At 40.0% G+C, this 21,195-nt stretch overlaps 1 protein-coding gene across 1 annotated transcript; it reads left to right on the top strand.

The window, feature by feature from the left end:
- Nucleotides 1-14,821: 14,821 nt before the first annotated feature.
- Nucleotides 14,822-15,292, top strand: SCP2D1 (SCP2 sterol binding domain containing 1; the record flags this gene model as incomplete). Its single annotated transcript, XM_079124105.1, has 1 exon — nt 14,822-15,292. The coding sequence occupies one exon, from the start codon at nt 14,822-14,824 to the stop codon at nt 15,290-15,292; it is 471 nt and encodes a 156-aa protein (XP_078980231.1).
- Nucleotides 15,293-21,195: the final 5,903 nt, after the last annotated feature.

The raw sequence follows: 21,195 nt of genomic DNA, 5'->3' as shown, positions 1-21,195 counted from the left end.
CCCATATTCACTAAAGTTTTTTCTGATAGAGGTCAATTCAGTTTAAACTGGGATTTGAGGAAAGGACAGAATATGGGTGTAAATAGAGCACAGGAAGTAAAAATCTAGAAATGGGAAGGTCAAGGAATGTTCAGGAAGGTTATGTAAAACTGGCTGGTCTGAGGGCCCCTACAGGGGCAAGATGAAAGAAAAGTTTGAAGAGATGATGGTGCTTCTCTTCACCTCGAAATCATTGAACATATTTGGTCATTTTCCTTTTGTTGAACAGAAACAGGAGTCCCTCTTGCCCCGTAAGGGCCCACCCACCCACACCCAACCACTTTCTCAGGATCTTTTCCCCTTTTGTATCCAATTTTATGAGAAGAGCTAATTACTGAACATTTATCTGTGCCAGATACTTTGAATGAATTATCTCATTTTGTTTTTAGAGTAGCAACCTATATTGAATGGATTACTGTTATTATCCTTATTTTTGGGTGGATAAACAGAGGCACCAGTGGATAGGCAGCTTGAACAAGATCTCTGTTTTGGTATAGCTATGAGGTGTCCCCCAAAAGCTCATGTGTGAGACAATACAAGAAGTTCAAAGGTGTAATATTTGGGTTACGAGAGCCTTAACCTAATCAGTGTTTTAAACCACTTGAATGGGTTCACTGGTTGATAACTGTAGGCAGGTAGGGTGTGGCTGGAGGAGGTGGGTCACTGGGGGTGTCCTTTGGGGCTTATATTTTGTCCTTGTTTAGTGGAGCTCGCTCTGCTTCCTTACTGTCATGTCCTAAGCTGCTTCCTTTGCTATACTCTTCCACCATGATGTTTTGCCTCACCTTGGGCCCAGCCTTCTGTGGACTGAGACTTCTGAAACCATGAGCCTCATATAAACTTCTCCTCCTCTAAAATCGTTCTTGTCAGGTCTTTTGGTCACAGCAGCAAAAAAAGCTAACTAAACAGCCCTCATTGCTAGGATTCAAACTCGCTCTTAATCGCTCCTCCACAGCTTCTGCCCATTTCTCTTGCACTGTCTTCTTATTTTCAGCTTCCCTATTGCATATAACATGCTTACATTTCCCTCGCTGAAGAAACAACCACTCCTCTTAACTCCCCTCAGGCCCCTCTTGCCACACTCTCCTTTTCCTGTAAAACCCCAGGAGGAGTCTGCTTCGGGCCACCTCTTCCCCACCATCACTTCCCCTTGGTCCCTGGAAGGGGCAGTGTTCAGCATTGGTTCTCTTGATTCCCATATTGCCATTGTCCTGCAGCAGTTGACTATTTTGACCATTCCTCTTCCTTCTACTGTTCTTCCCTGTTGGCTTTCTTTAAACTCAAACTTCAGGTTCTTCTCTGTTTGGTTACCCTACCTTTTCCCATTTCCACTTCCCCATCAGAGACGAGTTCTGATGGCAACTTTCCCTTCCTCCCAGCCAGCCTTGACTCATATCCATTCCACAATGGGAGGCCAGACAACCCTTCCTAGGTCTAAATTCAGAAGGCCTTCAGTACTTTTCAACTGTCCAGAATAATCTGGATTTTTTAGTTTGTTATTTATGGTCCTGGAACTCAATAAAAATGTGTTGGATGAATTGACCTGTTAAATTTTGTCTGTTTTTGTATACCCCTGTACTTTAGCCAAACATTACTACTCTGCTTTCCTCGTACATTCCTGGGTTTTGTTCTCTCAATGGCTGTGCCCATTTGCCTCCTCTATCTAGTCCATGGCCTATAGGTCCTTAAAGAATGAGCACAAAAGTCTCTTCCTTCAAGGATCATTTCCAGGTTCATCTCTTTTTTCTTAACCTTTTTAGCCCTGTGTGCATTTTATCTGTTACCTATTGGTGTTGGTATTAACAAATCACCCCTAAACTTATAACGACAAATACTTATTATCTCACAATTCCCCTGGGTCATAAAGTTGGGAGACATTTAGTTGGGTGTCTGTGTCTTATGGTCCCTGCTGAAGTTGCAATTGAGATATTGGCTGGGGTGTAGTCATCTGAAGGGCCAGAGGGTCTTTTTACAAGATGGCTTTCTTATGGCTGTTGGCAGGAGGCCTCAGTTCCTCACCACATGGTCCTTTCCACAGGACTGCTTGAGCTTCCTCAAACAGGGCATGGTTTCACCCAGAGTGAATGATTCAAGAGGGAGCAAGAAGAAAGCCACAATGCTTTTTATGTTCTAATTTTGGATGTCCTATGCCCTCACTTCTGCCATCTTCTAATTGTTACAGATAAATCTCTAAGTATAGCCCACTCTTAGGGGAGGGGAATGTCTATACCTATTATATATATTTCTTTCCTACTAAACTGTAAGTTGCTTTACAGACATCTTTGTTTTGCTTTGTGTACTCATTTTTATTGTGGTAAATACACATAATGTGAAATTTACCCTTTTAGCCATGTCTAAGAATATATAGTTCAGTGGCATAAAGTACATGCACATTGTTCTACAAATATCACCACTGTCCATCTCTAGAACTTTTCCAATATCCCACATTGAAACTATGTATCTACTAGACAACACTCCTATGCCCTTCTCTTATACCCTGGTAACCACCATTATACTTTCTGTCTTTATGAACTGGACTATGCTAGATACCTAATGTAAACAGAATCATGTAGTATTTGTCCTTTTATATTTGGCTTATTTCCCTTAGCATAAGTATCTTCAAAGTTCACCCATATTATAGAATGCATCTACATTTCATTCCTTTTTAGGGCTGAAAAGTATTGTATTATATACCACTTTTGTTTATTCCCTCATCAATGGACATTTGGATTGCTTGACCTTTTGAGTATTGTGAAAAATGTTGCTATAAACATGGGTGCATACAAACCTGTTCAAGATCCTACTTTCAATTCTTTTGAATGTATACCTAGAAGTAGTATTCCTGGGTCTATGGTAATTCTATATGTAATTTTTTAAGGATCTGCCACACTGTTTTCCACAGTGACTGCACCGTTTGGCACTTCCATTAGCAGTGCACAGGGATTCCAATTTCTCCACATCCTGGTCAGCTCTTGTTTTTTCTCTTTGTGTGTATTCTCAGCCATGCCTAGTCCAGTGCTTCCACACAGTAGGTGCTTAGTAAACATATGGTGAATAGGTGGATATAAAGGTATATTTAGAGGGTACCTGAACATTCACATTGTTCAAATTCTTGCAGAATTTTTGGTGAAATTAGGTGAAGAAAAGATCTCAGGAATTGTGAAACATTTCCTCCCAATATCTGACCTTTGGAGAGAGATGATGACAATGGACTGTGGGGGTGGGGATCCCTGCCTGCTTAAAGTGAGCAGTCTCTCCATTTCTAAGACTGGATAATTGTTGCCAGATGGAGATTCTAGCTGAAGACTACGAGTCTTTCCAAGTGTAAGAATTTGGATCTTAACAAGTGACATCTCCATTTTTAGATGACAGTAGCTGTAGTAGTTTGCACCATGGATCCTGATTCCTCTTTGTTCCCTGCTTCTTGCCCTGTCATGGCCTTGTTGTGGGCGCAGTGTGCTTCCCCAGCTGTTGACTTTGGGTCTGAATCTGAGTTGCTTGTGTCAATCATTCCATGGGTAGGAATGTCAGTGAGCCTATGTGTTTATCCCACTGCTCTTGTTCTTCCGCCACCACAATGGGAAGAACATGCCTCGCTGGCTAACAAATCCCACAGATACGTGTGTCCCAAGAGAGCTTCTAAGCCCTGGCCAGCAGACCCCAGTCACCTGTGAGAAATAAAACGTTTAATGTGAGATGCTTTTGAGACGTTGTCAGTTGGTTCACTGCACAGTGTAGCAGAAGTTAACTGATAGAAGAAATAAATAAAAAATAAAATTATGACCTTAGTTCAATAATAGCTACTGGTGTTGATGTAGGAACTAATTTTAAAACACAAAAATCTAGTATTTTAGATTTGGCTTTTGATTTCTGCTTTATTTATTATTTATTTTAAAATAGCTTCAAAGTTTTAATTGGCATTACTAGATTCTAAGAAAAAAATGTAATGGCTTTTTTCCACATTCTTTTTTTAATTGGTGCCTTATAGTTGCATGGTGAAATTTGTTGCTACATATTGTATATACACACAGTATAACAATGTTGTTTGGCCAATATCACTCTCCAGCTCTTCTTCCTTCTTCCCCTCCCTCTATCCCTTTTCTCTATTCTACTTGGTTTTCTCGAAATCCACCCCCAAACTTTCTTTTCCTTTTTTCTCTCTAGCCTGCATATAGGAGAGAAAACATTTAACCCTTGACTTTCTTAGTTTGGCTTATTTTGCTTAACGTAATATTCTCAACATTCCATTCATTTTCCTCCAAATGACATAATTTCATTTTTCTTTATGACTGAAAAAAACTATATTGTGAATGCTTACCACATTTTCTTTACCCATTTATTCACTGACCAACACCTAGGTTGATTACATAGTTTGGCTATTGTGAATTGTGCTGCTGTAAACATGGGTATGCATGTATCACTGTAGTATGATGACTTAAATTCTTTAGAATAAATACTGAGGAGTTGTATAGCTGGGTCATATGGTGGTTCCATGCCTTGTATTTTGAGGAGCCTCCATATTGATTTTCATAGTGGTTGTATGTAATTTACAGTCCCACCAACAGTGTAAAAGTGTTCTTTTTTTCTTCACATTCTCTCCAGCATTTAATATTGTTTGTATTCTTGTGACTCTCATTCTGACTGGTATGAGATGAAATTTCAGTGTAGTTTTGGTTTGCATTTCCCTAATTACTGTGAACATATTTTCCTATATTTGTTGGCCTTTTGTACTTCTTCTTTTGAGAAGTGTCTGTTTATTTCATTTGCCCATTTATTAATTGGGTTATTTGTTTTTTTATGTTGCTTTTTGAGTTCTTTATATATATTCCAGATATTAATTCTCTGTCAGAAGAGCAGTTAGCAAAGATCTCCTATTCTGTAGGTTCTCTCTTCATAATTTTAGTTGTTTGCTGTGCAGAAGCTTTTTAATTTGATGCCATTTATTTGATTGATTCTTGGCATATCTCCTGAGTTGTAGGGGTCTTATAGAGAAAGTAGCTGCCTATGCCTATATGCTGAGTGTTGACCCTATATATTTTTTTAATAATTCCATAGTTTCTGGTCTTATTCTTAGGTCTTTGATCCATTTTGAATTGATTTTTTGTGCAGGGTGAGAGATATGGATGCGACTTCTGCTTTAGAAAGAGCTCATACCAGTAACAATGTAAATTTGCCCATGTGTCTGTGTTTTTAAAGTCAGGTTTGTTCAGATGTAATTTACATGCTTAAAGTCATTTTTCTTAGCATACAGTTTTGAGCTTTGACAGTTGTGCAACCAAACCCACAATCAAGATAGGGAAAAGTTACTTCATCTCATTCCCCCAAACCCCTTACAAAACTCCTCTGTGCCCCTTCACTTGTAGATAAACCCACTGTCTACTCTCCAATCCCTGAAAACTACTAGTTCTATTTTTTTTTGTTCCTTTAATTTACCATTTTTAGACTGTCTTATAATTGGAATCACATAGTATGTTGTCTTTCTGACATGGCTTCTGAGGCAGCTGGAGCAGTGGAGCAGCAGATGGCTGCCTGGTTGGGTCAGAGCAGGCACTGGTGAGCTCAGCCTGCAGCTGCTTGGACTATACCATACAGGCATGGCAAGTCAATGCCCAGATGCACCCACCTGTCATCCTTTGGTGGCCAGGCCCGGGCAAGGTATGGATGCCTCCTATAGAAGACAGCTCTCTGTGTAGCGCTGCAGTTCCATCCAATGACCTCAACCCCCTGATTCTTGAACTGCCATGAGAAAATGGAAGTGGGGCATAGTTGAATGAAAATAGGTATGTATATATTTTTCAGGCACAGAAGTACAAATCTTCCCATGAATATTTTCCAGTTGTGAAGTTCTATTTAGAATTGTAAGACAAAGGGGTTGATGTCGCTCAGTGACAGGGTACTTGCCCAGTATGTATTAGGCATTAAACTCCAGTACCAGAAAAAATAGACAAAAGAGAGTGAGAAAAAGAAAAATTGGCCAATATTTGTTAGTATGTTTCCAAGCCCTAATTAGCCTAAGTGAGACCAATAGCAGTGAGCCAAAGTGCTATATAAACCCCTCAACTTGAAGGGTGAAAAACCTGCTGTGGGGTGCCTTCTTGAACTGCCAGAGTTCTGGTCCTGTTCTTCAATAAATCCTGTTGAACTCATTCACAGTCTGTGGATTTCCTTCTTTGAATTCATAAGCCAAGAATCCAGAAGGAAGAAGAAATGGCAGATGAGCTGCTGGGGTCTGCTGCAACACGGGAGGGCATGGCCTGCCACTAAGAGCTGCAACACTTCTTGGTTGCAGAGACCTGCAGCTTGTGCAGACCCCACCTGCCAGCAGAAGCAGAAAAACTCCAGTCTTGCCTTCTGGAGTTTTAACTCCAGTTTAAAAGCAGTTTCAAAACTCCAGTTTCATTTTGAATCTAGGTTGTTTCACTCAGCCTACGTATCTGAGATTTATCCACGTCACTGAGTGAATCAATAGTTCTTTCCTTTTAGTTTCCAAGTAGCATTCCATTCTATAACCTTTTTAAAATAATTTTTTTTTAGTTGTAAATGGACACATACCTTTATTTTATTTTTTTGTGGTGCTGAGGATCGAACCCAGTGTTTCACACATGCCAGGCAAGCACTCTACCACTGAGCCACAACCCCAGTCCCTCCATTCTATCATTATACCACAGTTTGGTTATCCAATCTTCTGTTGATGAACAAAAGGTGAAGGAAAACCTTTGGATTTCCTCCACTGTTTTGTTTTAATGAATACCGATACTGGGAACTTTCATTACTTGTCTTTATGTACACATACATTTTTATTTTTCTTGCATAAATACTGAGGTGTGGAATTAATGGATTGTATGGTGAGCATGGATTTGACTTCACATGGTACAGTCAAGCAGTCTGCCGTGGTAGCAGCAGCATTTTGTATTCTCACGAACAATGCACAAGGACTCCGGTTGGATCACATCCTCATCAACACTTGTCATTTCCCGTCTTTCCAACTTTAGCCATTCTAACAGGGGGTGAAAAAGTATTTCCTTGCACATTTGTCATGAGGTATCCTTGGGAGATTGGTTCCAGGAACCCTCACAGATTCCAAAACCCTTACATAAAATGGCACAGTATTTGCGATAGCCTATGCATAACCTCCTGTATACTGTAAACAATCTCTAGACTACTTAATAATACCCACAGTATAAGTGCTGTGTAAGCAGTTGTTAAACTGTATTGTTCAGGGAATAATGTCAAGAACATAGACTGTGCATGTTCAGTACAGGTACATTTAAAAATATACTTTCCATCTTCAGTTTGTTGAATTGGTGGATGTGGAATCTGTGGATATGGAAGGCTGACTGTAGTTTTAATTTACATTTCCCTAATGACTAATGATGCTGAGCACCTTTCCACTGGTCCCTGATATTGGAAAATCTTTAATGGTAAAAATAGTCACTTGGTCTAGATAGAATCTCATGAAGGGAACAAAAACCTTATTTCTTTAAAGAAAAAAGCTTCTTAATCCATAATGATAATTTGACAACAAATGTTATTCCAAAAGGACCAGATAAAACAAAAATCATGCCTTTGAAATATCCAAACTCATAAATTCATAGGTCCAAAGTTATTACTTATATGCCTTTATACAAGCTACCCTCATTTGTAAAATATCCTCATTGCATTCCTCATTACAAATTTCCGCATTTGTAAAATGGGAACAATGCTAGTAACCACCTCAGAATATTATGAGGATTTACATGGGAGATTGTTGCTGTTCAATAAATATTGATACTACATTTATTAATAGTATTAATTGGCCAAACTACATACTTCATACTTCAGTATTTTAAAAATCTTCAAAAGAGCATAAGCTCATGGCCACACAAAATTTTGCACACAAATGTTTATAGCAGCTTTATTCACAATTGCCAAAACTTGGAAGCAACCAAACCGTCCTTCAGTAGATGAAGAGATAAACTTTAGTAATATGATAGAATGTTATTTAGTAATTTATAAAAGAGCTATCAAGCTAAAAAAAAGATGTGGAATAACATTAAATGCATGTTGTTAAGTGAAAGAAGCCAATCTGAAGAGGCTACATACCATATAATTCCACTATATGACATTCTGGAAAGGTCAAAACTACAGACAGTAAAAAGGTCAGTGGTTACCAGAGGCGAGGGAAGTGGGTGGGCTGAATAAGCAGAGCACAGAGGATTTTTAGGGCAGTGAACCTACTCTGTATGATACTGCAATGGTGGGTACATGACAAGATGTACTTGGCAAAACCATGGAATGTGCAACACTGAGAGAACCCTAATGTGAATTATGGGCTTGAACTAATGATATTTCAATGTTGGCTCATGAATTGTAGCAGTGTACACCTGATTAATGCAAGATGATAATGATGGGGGAAATGAAGCAGAGGGAGTGGTGAAAGGAGTATTTAGGAACTTTCTCTCCTTTCTGCTCAATTTTTCTGTAAACCTAAAACTGCTCTAAAAAATAAGTCTATTAATAAAAAAAAGGAGAAAAAAGCACAAGAGAAAATTTTTACATGAAAATGTTTAAAGTTCTTCATAGTTTGCATCTTCTTCCCAAAGTGTTTGCATGTGTGTATGTTTTTTAAAAATTTAAAAATTTTATTTGCTCTAATTAGTTGTACATGACAGTAGAACACATTTATACATTTTGATAGATCATACATAAATGGAATGTAGTCTCTAATTTTTCTGATTATACACATATTGCAGGATCACATCTGTCATGCAGTCACACATGTACATTTTTGTGTGCTATTTGTAAACTTTAACCTGAGGACAAATTTCAAAATTGTTTTTATTTTCAAACTCGTGAGAATGTGACAGGTGTGTGAGTGGGTGGATAAATCCTCCTACGTTAAAGTTCATCAGGTAGCACATTTTAATAAGCTGTGTAATCACTGGGGATCTTGTTAAAATGCAGACATTAATTTAGCAGGTCTTAGCTGGGGACTGAGATTCTTTACTTCTAACCAGTCCCCAAGGATGCCAGTGCTTCTTGTCCACAAACCACATTTTGAGTAGCAAGTATGTAAACAAAAGGCAACTGACCTTTCTATCATCAGCTCAACAAAGTGCTAGCAACTAAATGTATCCATCGCCCATGTGGAAAGACTGCAGAGACTGTCATTCCTCAAGACTTGGCTAGTTCAGGACTGAAGATCTTGACCACCTGGCCTGATTTGAAAGCCCAGTCATTATGTTCTTTGAATTTTACATGAGGCATCTTGTATCACAGAAATGCTGAGCAACTAACCACCCCAAAACTCTGAGGCTTAACATGACCTGAATTTATTCTCATTGGCCCATGGGATGATTTGCTGTTTGGCTAGTCTAGTTTGGGCTCTGCTGGACTTGGTCCTAGACCAGCGTTTCATCCTCTCTGCACCAGCAGTTGCCCAGGGCATGATCTTCTCATGGCATGGCAAAAACGCCAGAGCACAAGCACATCTGCCCTAACGCATTTCCAGCCTCTGCTCACACCATGTCCACTAACATCCCCAAAGTAGGTCACATGGACATACCGAACTTCAAAGGGGTGGGGGAACTTCACCACTTTCAATGAAGCCATCTCAAGGTTACAGATAAACAGTCCCAATTCAGTAAAGTGATGAATGGAGACCTACGATTTGAGCTATCACCTTCTTTCAACGGAGTGAGAGATGCAGTTTACTTAGATAACAGCCTCATCCACTGTAATCCATGCCATTCCCTGAATTCACAACAAGTAGCAAATTTGTTCACTACAGCCTCCGAGTAGGTTTCCTCTCATTATTGTCGCTATCTTAGAACTCAAAGATATATAGGATACATGCCTTTTAGAATAACTAGAATTAAAAAATAAAACAAAATACCTAGCAAGGCCAAGTTCTGGCATAGGTGCAGAGTTTCTTGAGTTGTTTTAACAAAATGCCATAGACTGAATTACTTAAAACAAAAAGACATTTAATTCTTATAATTCTAGAAGCTGGGAAGTTCAACATCAAAATGCCTGCAGATTCAGCCTCTGGTGGGGGCCCACTTCCTGGCTTGTAGATGGTCACCTTTTTGCTATGTGCTCATGTGATCTTTTCTTTCTGCGTGGTGTGTGTGTGTGTGTGTGTGTGTGTGTGTGTGTGAGAGAGAGAGAGAGAGAGAGAGAGAGAGAGAGAGAGAGAGAGAGAGAGAGAGAGGAGAAAGGACACTTTCATGTCTTTTCCTTCTTATAAAGGCATTAATCCCATTATGGGGCTCCACCCTCATGATCTAATCTAATCCTAATTACCTCCCAAAGGCCAAACTTCCTAATACTATCATGGTGTAGATTAAAACTTCAATATATTTTGGGAGGAAACAAACATTCAGTCCATAATACATAGGCAGCCAGAATTTGTATATATCTCCCTCTACACTGTAAGTTCCCTGAGAGCTAAGATCTTGCTTCTGCCCTTCAGTGAGCTCCCTGCAGGCCCCAGCACATCACCTCTGGCAGAAGTGGTACTAACCAACCCACAACTGAACAACTAACCCTGAAAGTGTTTGTTGAGCCCCAGCTTGTGTGCTCAACTTTGTTAAAAATGTTGCTGGAGGGGCTGGGGTTGTGGCTCATTGGTAGAGAGCTTGCCTAGTATATATGAGGCACTGGGTTAGATCCTCAGCACCACATAAAAATAAATAAATAAAATAAAGGTATTGTATCCAACTAAAAAACAACTAAAAAAATATTTAAAAAATATCGCTGGAATCAGCAGGGCCAAGTAAGTGGGTGATGATCTTATCGGAAGCCAAATGAACCAAAGAAGAGTATTAGCTTTCAGGGGTGTTAAGAAATTATTAAAGTGATGGATATGCTGATTATCCAGATTTGATCATTATACAATATAGACACGAATCAAAACATTACATTGTATCCCATATGCAAATATGATTATTAGGGATCAATCAAAAAATAATGAGTTAAAAAAAGAAAACTTGGTCTATTAGTTAGGTGGTTGTTGCTGTGGCCAAAATACCTAACGAGAACAACTTAGAGGAGGAAAGGTTTCATTTGGGCTCACGGTTTCAGAGGCTTAGTCTATAAGTTGGCTAACTCCATTGTTCAGGGCCGGAGGTGAGGCAGAACATCATGGCAGAAGGGTGTGGCAGAGGAAAGCTTTTCAGTTTCTGGTGGCTGGGGAAGCAAAGAATGTGTAGGAGGAGCCAGAGACAAAATATATAATCCCCAAGGCAAGCAACCTGTGACCCACTTCTTCCACACCCTGCCTGCCTACAGTTACCACCAAGTAATTCATTCAAATTATTAAATGGGTTAACCTACTGATTAGGTTATGTTTTGCATAATCTAATCATTTTACCTCTGCATCAGCACAGGAACTTTTGGGGGAACACCTCATATCCAAACCATAACACTTGGTTTCTCTATGTGTGCAGGCTCAGAAGTTATGGTGTCCTCTCAATGTGGAAGTCCTAAATTATAACCTCTGGTCTTTGGATCTTTGGTAAAGGAACTTTAAGATTTTCCTCTTGGGCCTCTTGGCGACAGCTTTGCACTGCCAGGGAAGTAACCTTCCATCTGAAGAGTGAAGAAGGAGTCTAGGGTTACTGATTGTTTAGGTTTCTATAACACTTGCAGGGGGATCCATCTTCAGGGCACTGTGGGAGATGTAGGGTCACATGGTATTAAAATTTGTTATATTTAAGTATACGCATTGCTCAAATCTCAGCAAATGCACACTTGGGATTTGTGCATTTCTTCGTATGTAAACTTTACATTTAAAAACTATAAACATACATTGAACTCTAATAAATGTTAAGTGTATGTTTAAGTGTTTGGAGGTTACAGATGCTTATAATTTACTTTGAAATGAGTAAAAAATAAGATGAAAGGATTCAAACAACTGTAATAAAATGTTAACGATAGGATATTGGTGAGCATGTAGGTATTCACTGTCAAAAAACCTTTCAACTTTTAAATATCCCACAGGTTCTGTTTCTCAGGGGAACCCTGACTAACAGGACGGGTCCCATTCCCAGAGTTTTCTGATTAGGCAGATCTGGGGGTGAGGCCTGGGTACATGCATTTCTTACCAGTTTCCAGGTGCTGCTGCTGCTCCTGCTCTGGAACATGCTTTAGAACCACTGGATAAAGTTGTTTTAAAATTTTTATGGTTGTGATTTTTCCTTGAGTCTAAAAGCATTTTATTTAATAAAATGACTTTGTAACTTTTTAAAAAAGAGTACAGGTCTCACATTCCTTTGAAGCATTTAAAAAATGCAGAATCCAAAACCCATAAAATTTGCTGTGACTAGGTTCTTGGGTTTGAATAGCAACTGAAAGAGAAATAATTTCAAGGGAATATGGAAGATCATGTCTGGATGGAGGGTATATGCTTTCTAGGGGCCAGTGGTATGCCATTCAGCGTATGAGAAGCAGTCTGTCATAGAGAAGGAAATAAGAAGAGCACTCACTACCTGGTGAGAATTTAAATAATAAACTGACCAGAAGTTGGTGTCACTTCGTAATGGCAGTTTGAATCTATATTATTGGTGAAAAACTCCCTTGAATCCTGGCATGCTTTGAATTTCTTCTGTGTGTATGGGCTGTGTTAAGTTCCGGTCTGATACACTGAGGAAGGAGAATGACAGCCCATTTGGGGACCTATCTGAATAATTCAAATGGGACAATACCCATTCTGGAGGAAAGACAGATATGAGTAGAGGGAGAGCTCAGTCCCCTCTGTTGGTGGCTCATAGAGAAGTTACTGGAGAATCCCCTGCCTTCTTTATTTTAAATTCTCTGTGCTGAAGTTGTTCACACCTGGTGGCCTTATGGTAAAAACTTGGACACTATTGGAATTTGTTTGACTGTTCATTGTTGATAATGCCAGCTCGAGCTCATCCATCACTGCAGATGTACTGAAGCCCTTTTCATTCTTTTGCATTCTTCCTAGGGAGAAAAAAAGACAACAACTCCATTTAATGTAGCTTCACTTACCTATAAGAACAGTTTTATGTAGGAAAGAACACAAGGGCCAAAGTGATGGCGTGCCCACTGGTGAAATCTGTGACAATTTGAGTAAGAAAATAAATAATGATAATAATAGACTGTGACCCAAAAAATAAAATAAATATTCTCAAGTCCATACTGAGATAAGTAATTGAACAAGGAAAGACACAAGAGACACAGAAGAGGCAGCACCTCCTTATAGCAGAATTGCAATTGTTAAATCTCAAGGGAGTGATGAGAATATAAAATATGTAAAATGTTTTGACACACATCACACTGATGGTTGCAGATATGGGCCAAAGCATTATGCAAAACAGATATTCAGAGTTTCAAAGTACCTTCCCACAAAATACTGACAAATTACCGAGGGAGAAACAATAATTCTGCAGTGGAGATTTCAGGTGGACGCAACTTCAACTAAGTGATCAAGGTCAACAATAGCAGATAAGAGACATAGGTAACATTTTAATATCATGTGTCCCTGATATGATGCACCAGGGAGAGGACAAGATCACTTTTAGGATATTCCTGCCAAAAACGCATAACCTCAACCTCAACCAGCCATGAGAAACATTAGACAACACCAAAACAAGGGACAGTTTATGGAATAACTGGCAGGTATTCTTCTAAAGTATCAAGGTCATGATAGACAAGGACAGATAAGTTTTCCTAGACAGGAGGGCATAAGAAAAACATATGACTAAAAGCAATGTGGAATTCAAGCCCAGAATCTGCATTCTGGGCCATAAAATGGGCACTAGTGCTACAATTTGCAGAATTTGAATATATACTGTAGATCACTTAATAATATTATACCAATGTTAATTTCTTGGATTAGATTATTGTATTGATGCTAACGTTTGGGGAATATAGGTGAGGTCAGTTACACAGGTACTACTCATGTAAATTTTTTGTGAGGCTGAAATTATTTCAAAATAAAAAGTAAAAATTAAAAGTGGGTTCTAGAATCCTTCTGCCTCTGTTCAAATCTGGCTACACTACTTACTAACCATGTGATTCTGGGCAAGTCCCTTCATTTCTCCTTCCCTCAGTTTCTTCATTTGTAAAATGGGGATAAATTTTGTACCTACCTCAGGGGTTGCAATGAAAATTAAATGTAAAGTGCTTAGAACTCTGCATATTGGCTCAGAGTGAGAGCTTTATTTTATATGTAATTATCAAACAACAGCAGGAGCATCTTCTTTTGATCTTATGGTCTCTCTCTTTCTCTCTTCTTCTGGAAGATGGGAGGTTTCTTATGAGGGCCCTGGTGCTGATTTCTTTTCCAATCAGCTATTTTAAACTATATTGTTCTAAAAGCATCTTGCCCTCTACCAGTATCGTGATAAAGCCAAATTCAGCATCATGATTTTGCCTTAGGATTATTCACTTTCAAAGAAATCAAAATAACTGCTTTCTCAGGGTTGCAATCAGGGAGGTGCCTGCTTTGGAAAGACAAATTATCTTTTTTATATTCTTCTGGGACCAGTTTCCCTTACCCACATTGTAAGGTCCAGACCTTCTGACTTGTGGCACCAACAGCCCTAATTGGTATGGGATGTGTATGTGTGTGTGTGGGCATATTTACTTCACTCTTACCAGTCTGATTCCTCACTCATTTAAAAAAATTTTTTGGCCAATAAGACTGCAGCACACACACCAGACTCAATCCCTGCTTGGGCCTTAACTTTGATGTCACAATCTGACCTGTGGGTATTAATCTGGCCACAGCTGCTCACAGACCAGACGGCAGGGTCAAGAGGACCAGTACAGTAAGATGTGGAGGAGGATCGACCATCAACCCAAGATCAAAGCAGGGGATGAACCCCAGGTGGGCCAGCTCAAAGTTCTGGGTTCAGCTCGGGAAACTGCCATGCCAAACACTCTAGATCTGTCAGAATTTCAGAGCTTACCAGTGTTCGAGGACATTAGCCATCACATCAAAGAAGTGGGAGGCCAACTGGTGAAGAAAGTCAATGCCATCTTTCAGCTGGACATCACCAAAGATGGTAAGACCATTCTGCAGTGGACCATTGACCTGAAGAATGGTTCTGGGGACATGTATCCGGGATCTTCCAGGCTCCCAGCAGACACTGTCTTCACAATTCCAGAGTCTGTCTTTATGGAGTTAGTTTTGGGCAAAATGAATCCACAGAAGGCTTTCCTGGCTGGCAAGTTCAAAGTGAGTGGCAAAGTTCTGCTTGGCCAGAAGCTGGAGAGAGTGTTCAAGGACTGGGCTAAATTTTAAGCATGCAACAATACCAAGAAAAAAGATTAAAACTTCTCTCTGGTTATAATGTCAAGTGGAAATCATGCTTAAATTGAAGATTAAAGTAAAAAGTATCCAATATTTTTACTCAAATTCTTCCTATGCAACTTTGATTAATTTTACTGCTGATGTGTATATTTGCAGGGGGGTCTGGAGTAGTAAAGAGAGTTGGAGTGCATCATTTAAACTTTTTGTCTTTTTCTGTTTTAGCTCCATTTTTGTCCTAATCCAGGGTGAAAGCCATGTGTAGGGAAATCGGTGATTTTGATAGTTGGATTTAAATGATCCAATCATTGCATTCCTAAGAATTTTTTTCTTTTTCTTTCTTTAAGTTGGGTGTTTTGGAAAAAGAAGTGATAACATCATTGTGCACATCTGTATTCTAAGTATGGTAACTTAGTTCTATGTGGAAACTTTAACATAGTACCGAAGGACTCTGAGAGGGCAGGCTCCACAGGTCTGTGGATGGAACTCACACAATAGAGTGATGATGCTCTTAATGTGTTGTAATTTCTGATGGATTCAACTCCAGGAAAGTTGAAGGACTTGAAAAATGTTCTAGACCCATGATTCTTAACCTGAAGTATGCATCAGAATCACCAGGTAGGTTGGTTCAAGTCCATATTGATGGGGACCCCACTTCACAGTTTCTACTCAATAGAGGTGGGCTGGGGAGAATGCACATTCCCAACAAGTTCTGAGAAGGTGTTGATGTGACTACCCTTGAAGAACCCCTGCCCTGCTTTACTGCATGCAAAGTTTTCTATATTGACCTTGACCATTGTAGACCAATGAGATGCTGCCATTTTTTAAAGCTTCTCTTAGAGAAGGATTACATAAACTTCTGTGAGCTATTACTAAAGTGTTGATGTTGTTGAGAGCTTGCGCATTGAGAATTTTACAAATTCAGTTTATCCAGGGAGATTTTCCCTACTGGGAGCTTTCCTCACTCATCCAGGAGGACTGGAATGAAGCCAGCTGCAACAAATGTGGCCTCCTAATGAATAAGTGTTTGTTATTTGTTCATATGTGGTCTGTGTGTACCTTAATATAGTAGATTAAATATGCACACTGAGGACACTCCAAAACCAGAGGAAAGTTGCACCAAAACTGCACAAATGTGTGTCTACCATTTTAGTCCATTTTGTTACCTGAGATTGGGTAATTTATAAGAAGAGAATTTTATTTCACGCGTGGTTTGAGAGGTTGGGAAGTCAAAGGGTATGGTGCTTGTGTCTTGTTGTCCTTGGTGGGAACTTTCTTGCTACATCATAACACAGCAGAAGGTATCACATGGTAAGACAAAGCAAGTGTGCTAGTTTGGGGTCTCTTCCTTTTATAAAGCCACAAATGCCCTCATGGTAGCCCCATCCTTGTGACCTCATCTAACTCTCTTTCCCGACCTCCAAATACCATTGACAAATGGGGGTTTCCAACACATGAGTCACATTCAAACCACAATGCCTACCAAATGTTCCTGCCATTACATTCTTAGGTATTTTCCCAAGGCAAAAGAAAACATGCACAATTATATGTGAATGTTCATGGTAGCTGTGTTTGTGATGGCCTCAAACTGGAAATAAGTCAAATGTTCAAGAGGTGAATGGATAAACAAATCATGGTATGTATACTGTGTATACCACTTAGCAATATAAATTAGTGAATTATTGATAAACACACAACAAAATGGATGAATGTCAAAATAATTATGCTGTGTGAAAAAAGTCAGAGAAAGTTAAGTGGATGCTACTTATAAAATACTAGAAAATGCAGACTGGGATGTCAGAAAAGATAAGTGGTTGCCAAAGAGACATGGGCATTGGGAGTGGGGAAGGATGTGAGGGTGGTATAAATGGTCATGAGAAACTCGGGATGGTCAATGTGTAGTGATGGTTTATAGGTAATTATATAGATCAGAATATCAAACTTCACACTTTATGTATACATATGCAAGTTTTTATCTGTCAATATAAGCTGGTGAAACTGTCTTTAAAAACTGCTGGCTTCCACTGAAAGTGAGGGCTTTGTATGATTGCATTCCTGAAGGGGACTTGCACCTCTACCCTTTTCTCAGTAAAATGAATCTTCTAATCTCATCATAGGTCATTTTTCCAAACCATTACTGACTTAGATGGCTCTGCAGAGGCCTTCCTAGATTTTCCAAATCAGAAACAGGGAAGGGCTGGGGATGTAGCTTGGGGACAGAGCACTTGCCTAGCATGAGTAAGGTCCTGGGTTCAATCTCTAGCACTACACCGAAAAAAAAAAAAAAAAAAGAGAGAGAGAGAGAGAGAGAGAGAGAGAGAGAGAGAGAGAGAGAGAGAGAGAGAAAAGAGGTGAAGAGGTGGAGGTGTTGGGAGTGGTTTGTAGCTAACCAGATCTATCCAGTCTTCTTTGTGGGAAAGAAAGAGACATTTGTCCAGTTGATGCTCTACTCCGTGGTCAGAAACTGTGAAGGTTTCTAAGTGGAGTCTTGATATACTTCCTATCTTCTTTCACCAGCGTCATGAACTTGATGACCCACGTGGCACATGGGGCAGTTGTGGGTGTCTCAGGGGCCTCCAGGTGATAGTGAGAACTGTGGTGAGCACTTAGCTCAGGCGACCTCCATTCAAGCTATATTTCCCAGTATCCACATGGGGTAGGACAGGTGTTTGGGATGCTATTGTGCCTACATTCCTCTTTGGGGGAAATGGCTCAGCCAAACCCCTGTAACCCAAGGGTCTTGCTCATACCATGAGACAATTATGGCCTGTGCTTATTGGGCCTGAGACAGGGTTGCTTAGAGACAGGGTGGAGGAGTGGTGGGAGGGAGGGATTACCTAGAGTCATGCTTGGGCTGTCATTTGACCTCAAATGACCCATTCTGACTTGGAACAACTAAAATAAAAATATCCTGAACCAACTAGATTCCTGTCTTAGGAATTTGGAATCAGGTAAATGACAGACTGAGCTATAAGCAAGTAGTGAGAATAGAACCTGAAAGACTGGGATGTCAGAGGAGAGAGGGAGGGCTATAGGGGATGGGGTGGCCACCATGGCAGAACGGGAGAGGTGGATGGGCTGAAGCCTTGAGTGAGCGGAGAAAATTTGTTGACCAGTAAGGCCCAGGCCTTAAGAGATACCACAACACAGTTCTTTTCTTTTTGGTTATCTACAACACCAGGATACACCATGACATTATCATAAAGGTGTAGAATTCAACCCACTCCAATTCAATCCTCAGCACTTCACCCCCACCTCCTACTCCCTCTTTCCACTCTACCAATCTCTCTATTTGCAGTTTATTTACTTTTTAAAAAAATTAGCATCCTGTGGATACCCCTGATGTGGGGACCCATTGTGCTACATTTTTGCATGCATATTTGATAGTTTGGTCAGATTCATTCCACTGTTCTTCCCTTATCTCATCCCTTCTTCCTTCTCCTCAATCCTCTTTATCTACTCTACTGATATTTTCTTCTTTTGATCAAATTCCTTCTCCTTTTTTCTTCAATTACAAGAAGCAAAACACTTAATGCTGGAATGCCCCGTTGGGGCAGCTGAAAGTGCTCAGACATTGGAATAAGAACCATGTTCGTCTGTAAGAATGGGGTCCTAATTAGGATAAGATATATCCATGGCTTGTATAATTATATCAAAGCAAATTCTATTGTCATGTACAACTAAAAGAACCTATAAAAAAGGAAGTTTTTTCAGCCTGGGATCACCATTTCACATCTGCATCATCACAGGCAATAATTGAATTGCTTCTTGCCCCAGCCTTCCCATCTGGAAATGGCCAGTAGCCCTTGCAACACCAGGTTGCCAGGGATTTCCAATTAGGATATGCCCATCATGGTCACTGGCTGAGATAGGTTTCCATAAACATGTGTCCTTTCTCTTGAGAGTGAGAGGCTTGGTGTTTATGTTTGGGTTGTTCACTGGCTCCTCCCTGCCTTCCACATTCAGGGTTTTCACACTCTGCTCCAGGGACCTTTCTGCCTTTTCTCTTATTCTCAGTTGGAGCCCCAGAAGGTCACATCTGGTTCGAAACACATCTGTGTTTTGATTGGTCTGAACAAGATTGGTTGTAATTGTGTTTTTAAAGTTTGAATTAGTGCATAAAAAGATTTCCATATTTTCCTGAGGAATTGAATTTGTGGCCTCATTGATCCTACATGCCTGACAGGCAACAGCTCAGGGGTGGGGCTTGGAGTAGGCTTTCCAGACAGACCCAGACCCCATTCTCCTCATTGCATCCTAGAATCTGAGGCTGCATTTTGGTGGTGACCTGCCATGGAGCTCACATCATCATTTTCACAAGCTTGGCCTGCTTTGCTGGTCCTGTAGGAATTTGTGTTCATGATGGCAGGTCCCCACAGTAAGTGGTCTTACTCTTCTTCCTAACTGAAATGCCCTATGCTGATTTTCTATAGCATGTAATAATTTACTATGAATGTAATGACTTAAAACAGTACCCTTGCATTATCTCAGTTTCTGCAGGTGAGAAGTTCAGGGGGACTCAGCTGGAATCTCATCTCCCAAGGCTGATATTAAAGAGTTAACTAGACTGGGCCCTATCTGGGAGCTCAAGGAAGAGATCAAGATCACTGGCTGATGATACTATGTTATTGTAGGACTGCAATCTCTGTTTCATTGTTGGCTGTCACCAAGGATGCTCACTCAACTCCTTGAGGCTGCCCATCCCCAGGGTCAGGTGGCTCCTCCATCTGCAAGGCCAGAAAACCTCCAATTCTTTCAAAATTCTTCCTCTACTTTAAAGGATTCATATGATTTCACTGGACCCACCATTCAGAAAAACTCCATATCTTAATCTCAACTGATTAGTAACCTTAATTACATTTTCAAATTCCCTTTGGCTATTTAAGGTAATACTATAAATTTAATATTAATGTCTCTCCCTCCCCTCCAAATGTTGAAGCATTAGCTCCAATATGATGTTATTTGCAGGTGGAGACTTAGAAATAGTTAAGAGTTAGATGAGGTCATGAGGATGGGTCCCCCATATGAGATAAATGTTCTTATAAGAAGAGGAAGAGACTAAACTCTCTCCTGCCATGTGAGGATACAGCAGGGAGGTGGCTGTCTGTAATTTGGGAAGAAGGTTTTCACCAGATCTGACCATATTGGTACCCTGATCTCAAAAAACTTCCTAGTTTCCAGGATTGTGAGAAAGAAAGATCTGTTGTTTAAGTTACCCAGTCTATGTTTTTAAAAAAGTAGCCTGAATTAAGACAGTTAATGTATTTATAGTGTGATATTCCATCATAGCCACAGTCCCGGGGATTGACATGTAGAATCCTCTGGGGAACCATAATTCTATCTTCTCCCCTGACTCTACCATCTAAGTTACACGCATGCCTTCATGAAATTGCACCTAATTTAGTTGTCGTCTTCTCCCACAATTTTTAAGTTCTTCTTTTTTCCAACCCTGTGTTTTAACTTTGTGTGGACATCCTATCTGGGCCAAATAAATGCTCTGGTTTGCCCAGGAGAGTTGCCATCTGGATATTCAACCAACAGTGCCTCTTTCCTCAGAAGAGTCTTGGTTTGGATGACAAATTACAAGGTTCCCCCTGTACCTCCAAGAGCTGATGGGTCCTAAGGGCAGGAATCAAGCATGGCCCTTTCTTGGGTTCACTTTATCTGTCTCTCAATGCCTGATACTCATTGTAGACTCCACAGATATTTGTGGGATGAATGAACAGACTCTTTAACATTTAAAAAAAATGCAATGTGGAAAAAATAGTACCAAAGAGCATATGAAGAAGACTCAGTTATTCATTTTTCTTCTTCCCCTTTCCCCCATTTTTCTCCCCAAAGGCACCTATAGCTGCCAGTTTCTTTCCAGATATGTACACACAAGCAGCAACATACAG

This window comes from Sciurus vulgaris (genome assembly GCF_902686455.1).
Source record: "Sciurus vulgaris genome assembly, chromosome: 2".
In the NCBI taxonomy this organism is placed as follows: domain Eukaryota; kingdom Metazoa; phylum Chordata; class Mammalia; order Rodentia; family Sciuridae; genus Sciurus; species Sciurus vulgaris.
The sequence above is the reverse complement of the archived record's forward strand: the minus strand, read 5'-3'. Positions and strand labels throughout refer to the sequence as shown.